The sequence below is a fragment of the Chrysoperla carnea genome, chromosome 5, assembly GCF_905475395.1.
Source record: "Chrysoperla carnea chromosome 5, inChrCarn1.1, whole genome shotgun sequence".
Lineage (NCBI taxonomy): Eukaryota > Metazoa > Arthropoda > Insecta > Neuroptera > Chrysopidae > Chrysoperla > Chrysoperla carnea.
Window position 1 is genome coordinate 52079487 of NC_058341.1, and position 8879 is coordinate 52088365.

Here is an 8879-nt window from a genome sequence, read left to right on the forward strand (position 1 = left end):
AAATAAGTCTTATTCGACCAAAGTAATAAAATTTTATCGCCAGTGTAAAATAATTTTTTTTTTACAGAAATTGCAAGTTATCGGTAAAGTTTTAAAGGATATCAATAGTTTTGTAATATCACGGGAAAACCCTAAAATGAAACCAAATTGTATATCGGGTTACGATATATTGTGTGAACTGTTTATTGAAAATGAAAAATTATTAATGTTACGTAAACAAAAATTAAATATTATCAAACCGGTAATAATAAAAATTACAAATAATATTGAATTCTCATGGATAGAAAAATTACAAGAAACAATTAAATCTAAATTACCCACAATTTTGTATTCACAAAATGAACCAATTAGTGGCTTAATTGGCTTAATAAACTGCTTACGAAAAGAGTATTTAAATAATTCAATTCAAGCTGTATTCATAAATGATACGGATGCGCCGGACTTCGATATTAATAATCAATTCTATAAAACACAATTGGATCTCGGTTTAGCTGTAAATGTGTACAAGAATGATGTTTGGGGTGGTTATCGTCATTTAAAACTGGTCGAAACAAAAATAATGACTGACACAGCTTATATTAATTGTACAGTTCGAGGAGATCTATCTAGTATGAGCTGGATAGAATTACCATTATCTGCTAAACCAAAACGAATAATTGAAATATGTTATTCGGCAATGAATTTTCGTGACATTATGATAGCTACTGGGAAACTGGGTATTGAATTTTTAGCTAAATCTAAAAATGATCCAGATTGTGTCTTACCATTAGGCTGCGCTCAAGGCTTAGAATTTTCTGGAGTTGGCCCGGATGGTAAACGGTGCATGGGTTTAATATCCCGCGCGGGACAAGCAACACGTGTTGAATGTGACGAAGATTTTACATGGCCAGTACCAGATAGTTGGTCATTAGAAGAAGCCGCTACAGTTCCTGTTGTATACTCGACAGTGTATGCCTCTTTAATTAAATACGGCATGTCTAAAGGTCAATCTGTGCTAATTCATTCTGGAACCGGAGGTGTTGGGCTAGCAGCAATACATGTTGCGTTACATTACGGTTGTGAGGTATTTACAACAGTTGGAACGCAAGAAAAAAGGGACTATATTAAAAAACTATTTCCACAAATTAAGGGTAATTTCGAGTGTGCACATAATATTTTGATGTATTTTAATCGGTCAAAACTGTTTAGATAGTCATATTGGCAATTCACGAGATACTTCTTTTGAACAAATGATTATGTTTGAAACAAATGGCCGTGGTGTCGATTTTGTATTGAATTCATTGGCTGAAGAAAAGTTATTAGCTTCGGTGCGATGTCTTGCTGAGTATGGAAAATTTATGGAAATTGGTAAATTTGATTTGTCCAAGAATAATAAACTTGGAATGGAAGTATTTATGCGAGGGGCGTCATTTCATGGTATCATGTTGGATAATACAATGCATGCAGCCGCAAGTCAAAAGCAAGAACTTCAATCAATGGTATGGAAAGGAATTCAAGACGGTGCCGTTAAACCGTTGCCAAGAACTGTATTTGGAATAGACAATTTAGAAGCACCATTTAGATATATGAGTGCTGGTAAACATATTGGTAAAGTATTGATCAAAATTCGGGAAGGTGAGACTCAAAAAACTGCTGTGGTACCTGCAATTCCCAAGTAAATTTTAAATATAGAATTTCATATTGAGAAATTTCTCATTATTTAATGACTTTCGAATTTATTTGATTAGGTTGTATGTAAAACGAAATAAAACTATCGTGATTATTGGGGGCCTTGGTGGATTTGGATTGGAGTTAGCAAATTGGTTGATCCAGAGAGGTTGTAAAAATTTAATACTTTCATCAAGACAGGGTTTAAAAAAAGGATACCAATCTATTCGAGTTCAGTAAGTAATTTATTTTTTTTAATATTAAGTCAAAATTGCATCTTTATTTTGCGTAGCATGAGAATTTTAAATAAAATTACTGTTCGTATTTTAATATAATTTTAATAAGAAATTAGTGTTGATAAAAAACTTTCAAAATGAGACGCATGTTACTAGCGGTCAAGTGCATAAAATTCCTTAACAACAAATGAACAAACATATTAATGGATAAAGAAATTTTTTGAATTTTCTTATACAATACTTTGTGACTCTGCCAATCTAGTAAAAACTTCATTGACTTTTAGAAAATGGCTGTCAGCTGGGATTAACGTGCAAATTTCTACCGCAGACATATCTACAAAACAAGGATGCATAGAAATATTAAAATTTGCCATGCAATTTGGTCCAGTTGATGGTATTTATAACTTGGCCGTATTATTACGTGATGCCCTCTTCGAAAATCAAACCATTGAAAATTTCCAAACGTCATTTAAGGGCAAAGTATTGGGTACGCAATATTTGGATGAAGTAAGCCGTACACTTTGTCCAGAATTACGACATTTTGTTGTATTCTCAAGTGTATCTTGTGGACGTGGTAATGCAGGTCAAACTAATTATGGTATGGCCAATTCAGTGATGGAACGTATTTGTGAAGAACGATGCGCGAATGGATATCCAGCACTTGCGATACAATGGGGTGCTATTGGAGAAGTAGGTCTTGTTGCCGATATGCAAGACAATGATACTTTATTAGAAATTGGCGGAACACTACAACAAAAATTAAATAGTTGTTTTGATGCTTTGGACACTTTTTTGAAACAAAAAGCTCCAGTTGTTGCTAGTATGGTGGTTGCTGAGAAAAAGTATGGAGCTGGTGCAGGTGGTAATATTCTGGAATCTGTTATAAGTATTATGGGTATACGAGATTATAAGACAATTAGTAAACATGCAAATTTAGCGGAGATTGGTATGGATTCAATGATGGCAGTCGAAATCAAACAAACATTAGAAAGAGAGTTTGAACTTTTCTTGACACCACAAGATATACGAAATTTAACATTCTCGAAATTAACGGAAATACAAACACAACTAAATGAGAGCTCAGAATTAGATACCTCAACAGTAGCAAACTCGAATTCTCAGAAAAATATATTTAAAATGTTTATTCGTACATTAGGCGATGAAAATCAACGTACCGAACCAATAGTCAATTTATCATCTACAGAAAATAATACAGAGTCACTACCTTTATTCTTCATTCCTGGTATTGAAGGGCATTGTCCAATATTTGAACCACTGTGTTCGAAATTAAATCATCATTGTTATGGTTTACAAATTTCATTTGAGGATACCACTAATAGTATTTCTAAAATAGCACAAAATATGGTTTCGGTAAGTATATTTTATAAATGATCTCATGTTTAGTGTTAGTATGATATCTGTTGTTGGTTTATCCAGTTATAAGGTGTTTGTACGGTACGCACGAGGATAATAATTTTACAATTCCTTATACAAACACTCATAGGTGTCGCTAGAATGATATTACAGAGCGAGTGGTGAAGCGGCACCGATTTTTTTTTTTTTTAAAGTAGAATGTTATTGGGAGAGCATATGTCCCCTTGTGCTTTCGCTAACGATGCCTAAGTAAGCAATTAATTATGGTTTTAGGTGATAATTGTATACTGATGATGACTACTTGGTAGTCGAAATACGTATTTATAAAATACAAAAAACCTGATCTAGGAAATTGGGGCAAAAATCGAAAGATAACTTCATGAATGTAGGCGAACAATAAGAATACAATTTTTCAATATCTGCCTTGGTTTTCGAAATATTGAATGTTTTAATCAAAATTATTTATCAAAATTCTTACTTTTCGTCTTATATTGTCCAGTTATAACATAATTCACCATCAAAATTGAAAATTTAGATTTTTTTTTTTAAATTTCTATCCCCACTACCGCGCTCATACATCCTTAAATAGTAGGGCACAATGTTTTTTTTTTGTTTTCATTAATTTATTAAAGTTTTAACTTTAATTTAAACAGTTTTTTTTTTAATTTCCACCGACTAGTTTTGGAGAAATCTATGACAATATATCATCAATCTACTGTTTTACCATAAAACCAATGTTAAATATGCCTAATTTTGAAGTCATTTTTTTATTTAAATAATCGGGAAACCACCACCCCCTCCCTAAAATTTTTAGAATTATTTAAAACTAAACCCAACTTCATATTTTAAAAAAAATTAAGCTTTTTATTTAAAATTGCTTTGGATCTCGTACACTCTTAATTAATTTTATATACTACTTTTGTTAAACCTGGATTTTGATCTGAGAATTCGCGCAAAATAATGCTATTTTATTTTATTTTAGCATATTAAATCAAAGTTAGCTAAACATTCAGAATATGGTATTGTTGGCTATTCATACGGCTGCATATTAACAATAGATATTTTTAGACAATTAGAAAAATTAGGATATAAAGGACGTTGTTTATTTATTGATGGATCTCCAACATTTGTGAAAACAGTGGTATGTAAACAGTTTACAATGAATAATGATTTGTCAGCGAATGTTATCGAATCAAGATTATTAGTAATGATATTATCACTGTTTTCTACTGAAAATGTTACAAGTATATTGGTAAGCTCCTAAATAATTTGCTATATCCAATTAATTTTACCAATTTGTTTTTTTTTTACTCTTTAGAATGAGCTCGAAACATTATCTGATTGGAAATCGCGAGTGGATCTTTTAATATCAAAAGTACCAAAAGATGTTTCACCCTATTCTGAGAAATACATTCGTACAATATGTAATGGTTTGTTAGCTCGATTTCAATCAGTTATCAATTATAATATTTCCGATGAAAATAAATTAAACGTTCCAATTGCACTAGTACGACCCACCACGCAAGTGCTAAGTGATATTTCTGAAGATTATGATTTGTCAGCTTTAATAGATCAAGAGTCATTGAAAATCCCTGTAACAGTATTGGACGGTGATCATTTCTCTGTTTTAGAAAATGCGGTATTACCTAATTTAGTAAATGAATTCTTTTCGTAAAAATTGCATTTGGGAGTAGTTCTAAATTTTTTTCCTGTTATCTCAGTTTTAAATTGTATCAATTCCTCAGTAAAATGTTAAGTTTATTAAAAAATAAAAATATACTTATATAATAATATTTACTTCTTTGTATTGAAAGTGATAAAAATTGAAATTTACAAAATTTATAAAACCCCCGCTAAATGCGGTTTTTTCCTTGCAGGTCTCTCCAAACTGAATCGACTTTCTTGAAACATGGATAAGAACAGTCTGAATTAAATTACCCTTAAAAAAATCAAAATCGTTTAATCTGTTTAGCAGCTACGATGCCACAAACAGACAGACAGACACACGGGCACACATACACACACACACACGCGCGCATATCTGTTAAATTTATAACAACCCTCTTTTTGAATCGGAGGCTAAAAATAGAATAACAATTTAACAAGTGAAAATAAACAATTGACTGTTGATTACGCAATAGTTCGTTTTTTTACGTCATGTAAGTAAAGAAAGATGACCCCTCTTAGATAGCCACACATATATACATGTCACATACACACATAACTGATATAACCATATAATACATACTATTTAATTTGCACCTAGTTTCCGCCATCACGGGTAAACAGTGATGTTTACGAAAAAATGTTTCAAACAAAAGTTGTTAATATTTTTTTAATAAGAAACGTTTTTTGCATTTAAACTTTCGTTCTATCCCTAAAGGTTGACCTATGTTGCTCATTTGAATGAACTTGACCTCACTTTTTACGTCCTGAGCACGCTATAAAAATTTCAGCTTGATATCTCTTCTCGTTTTTGAGTTATCGTGTTAACAGGCAGACAGACGGACAGACGGACAACCGGAAATGGACTATTATGTGATTTTATTAACACCTATACCAAAATTTTGTTCATATCAGTGAATGAACGTAATCACAGGGTTAACCAGAAAGTAAAAAAAAACAGCAGACCCGTGCTACCTCGACCCCATAAAGGCATGACCTACCCGTGGATTTGTGAACGAATGCAATCACAGGGATGAACTATTAATTTTTTTTAAGAAACTTAAATAATATTCAGTTCACGCTAATTATTTACTTAGTCCAAATTAACTTAAGGTGAGACTCACACTAAAGACACGATCGTGTCCGTATATACTTATCGTAAAAAAAAGAGAAATAAATTAATAGAATAGTTAATGCACTTAAACTAAATTAATTAACTTTTATTAACTTTCACTATGTTTACTTATTTTGAATGAACTGTTACTGATGTTTTTAGTAAGAGTTTACTCTGCCTAGGTAGAGTCAACTCTTACTAACAAACGACTTTTCCTGTAACATATACATGGTAATATACGATAACAATATTATATGATTAGAGTTAACAATAATAATATGAAAATATGGTATAAAGGTGACATTCATAAGTTTCATTATTGTTAAGAACTTGAATAGTTTTCTTAATTTTTCGGGATCGTCGGCCATAACATCTTGTATTTCTGTAGGATTTCCGAACTCCAACCGTTCTTTATTAAATTTGGTACATTCCAATATAATGTGTTTTGTAGTTAGTCGTACTGAGCATGTATTGCAAATTGGTGGTAGACTTTTTAGTCTGGTTCTTTGGTAACTTTCTTAGTGTGCCTCTTTGGTAAATGTATTCAAATGCAGGATTTAATACCGGATTGGTTACGCAATAAGTTTAGGAAATGCTACGGTGCCCGAGCACCTACGCCTACGCCTTAAGCCATTGATAAGTGCACCTATGCCTAACGCACATTGACTCCAGAAAAGTTTATTTGTACCTTAGGCTTGAGAACCTAAAGAGAATGGTAGAAATTTCTATGCTTCCCACGCTGACTTAAACCGACCCTAGCAGGGTTTTGTAAGATTCCGTATTCACATATTTAGTTTTCAGCATGGTCTTTTTAGTAACGGGAACTTTGTTAGGCTGCGGTAAGTGGTTTCCAGTATGGATTCACATTACCTTTTAAAAACACATAGCTACAACATTATTGCTATTGATTAGAGTCGGATTTAGGACAGGGTCAGCGGAGCCGGATCCGCACGTCCTCCACCAGTGAAGTGCCTCCACCAACCAGAAAATAATCAGAAAATTTACTTATTTTATTGTCGATTCACTTTTTAATCCGACAGAAACCAAATTTTTTTATCTAGATATTCCCTGGCGTGAAAGATTTGAAACTCGCTTAGCCGATGAATTGATACATGATTGTTTCGCACAACAGCGCGAAAGAAAGAAGAGTGAATCAAAGAAAAATTTTCTGTTATGAATAATTTGGCAAAATAATGTCCAATTTATTTTCTGTAATGCAGAAATTTGCACTATGTATGTATTTATCGATGATGTTGACTAATTGTAGTGCGAGAAATCTTTCTAGAAACTGAAGATCATTAAACATTTATTGCGCATTTATGAATCTGACTTTGGAAAGCGACATACTTCGTAGTTTGAAGTTTAATGATATTATCAACACTTTTGTGAACAAGAAATCGCGCAGAGTTTGTTTAAAAATAGAATTGCAAGACGATTGTAAATGAGCAAAACGCTAAGAATAAACGTTCGACTTGAGTTTAGTTATACCTTAAAAGTTTAAAGGGCACTACCAAATGTTGGAAAAATGGTCTCCGAATTCTAAACCCGACCCTGATATTGTAAATATATTTACTTGCTTGATCCGCCCCTTAAAATGGAAAAGTTTTAATAGCGTAATCTATTGTTTTGATTGAATAATTCACTTAAACGCGAGAATATCAGACAATAGGTTTTAGATGTATAAATATTAATTGACCTTATTTAATTAAAAATCAAAATATAAGTTATTTCAAGAAATACGAGTTATAAAAAGAGTTTGTATTGTATATTACCCCAACTAATAATAAAATAGACGTTTATATTATTAATAATAATATTATTAAAATATAGAAAATTTCCTGGTATATTCTACGCATGTCGATTTAAAATCAATTTTTCGAATAAAATACCTTATAAATTTTTTATACCAATCAGAAACACCGATTCGATACAGAGAATCAGACTGATAAAGCCCTCGAATAGGACTTGACTCAAAAATTTATATATTTTTAATCGATATATTATTAAAATATAGAAAATTTCCTTGTACATTCTACGCATGTTGATTTAAAATCGATTTTTCGAATGGAATACCTAATGAATGATCTGAAACACTGAATCCGATTCTCTGTATCGATTCAGTGTTTGCAGATCGATACAGAGAATCAGATTTATAAACCCCTCGAATCGGACTGATTCACATTATAATAATAAAAAAGTGATAAAATCACTTAAAAGATAATCAGTCAAAAATCTATTGATTCAAAAAAATGATAGTTATTTTGAAAAAACATTTCTTTTGAACGAATTAACCGATTTTAATTCCATTTTTAATACCTAGTATATAATACATTCCATATAAAGTTTTTGTCCTTTTTTTGTTGATAATGTTCATTATTAAAATTAGTTCAAAAAGTGAGAAGAACTCTTAGAACTTGTGAAATCGTGTTGGTTGTTCGAGGCATCGTTATATCCTGCGGCTCGAGCTATTGTTATTAAATAAGGACGAAGATGGGATACATTTATCAAAAAAGTATTCTTAATAACCAGATTATATCGCTACTAAAATTCTTGCTCTATTTTGAATTTTCGGTGTTCAAATTCATTAAAAACGAACATTTTCTGTAAACATTGCTGTACAATTTTCGTCTCTCTCGAAGTTCAACGCAACAAAGTTGTGAAGTCTGTCTATAATTACTAGACATTCTGTCACTCTGAATGATTCCCGATCAGAAAAATTATTTTAGTTAGATCTTCACTTGTTTGGATATAATGAAAAATAATTATTTTTATACAAAAGTGAGGTACCTACAAAAGTTTTTTTGTTTTTTTAGGTGTTTTTTTAATAAAGCCTCCTTGGTGAA

At 31.6% G+C, this 8879-nt stretch overlaps 1 protein-coding gene across 1 annotated transcript in view; it reads left to right on the forward strand.

The window, feature by feature from the left end:
* LOC123301836 (fatty acid synthase-like) overlaps positions 1-5265 on the forward strand; it is a 55429-nt gene extending 50164 nt beyond the window's left edge. The window contains exons 9-15 of the mRNA XM_044884752.1: positions 68-1130; positions 1189-1654; positions 1728-1883; positions 2168-3254; positions 4240-4509; positions 4576-4896; positions 5135-5265. Coding sequence (XP_044740687.1) covers positions 68-1130; positions 1189-1654; positions 1728-1883; positions 2168-3254; positions 4240-4509; positions 4576-4896; positions 5135-5149 — 3378 coding nt within the window. The 3' untranslated portion in view covers positions 5150-5265. The remainder of the gene's footprint in view (positions 1-67; positions 1131-1188; positions 1655-1727; positions 1884-2167; positions 3255-4239; positions 4510-4575; positions 4897-5134) is intronic.
* Positions 5266-8879: the final 3614 nt, after the last annotated feature.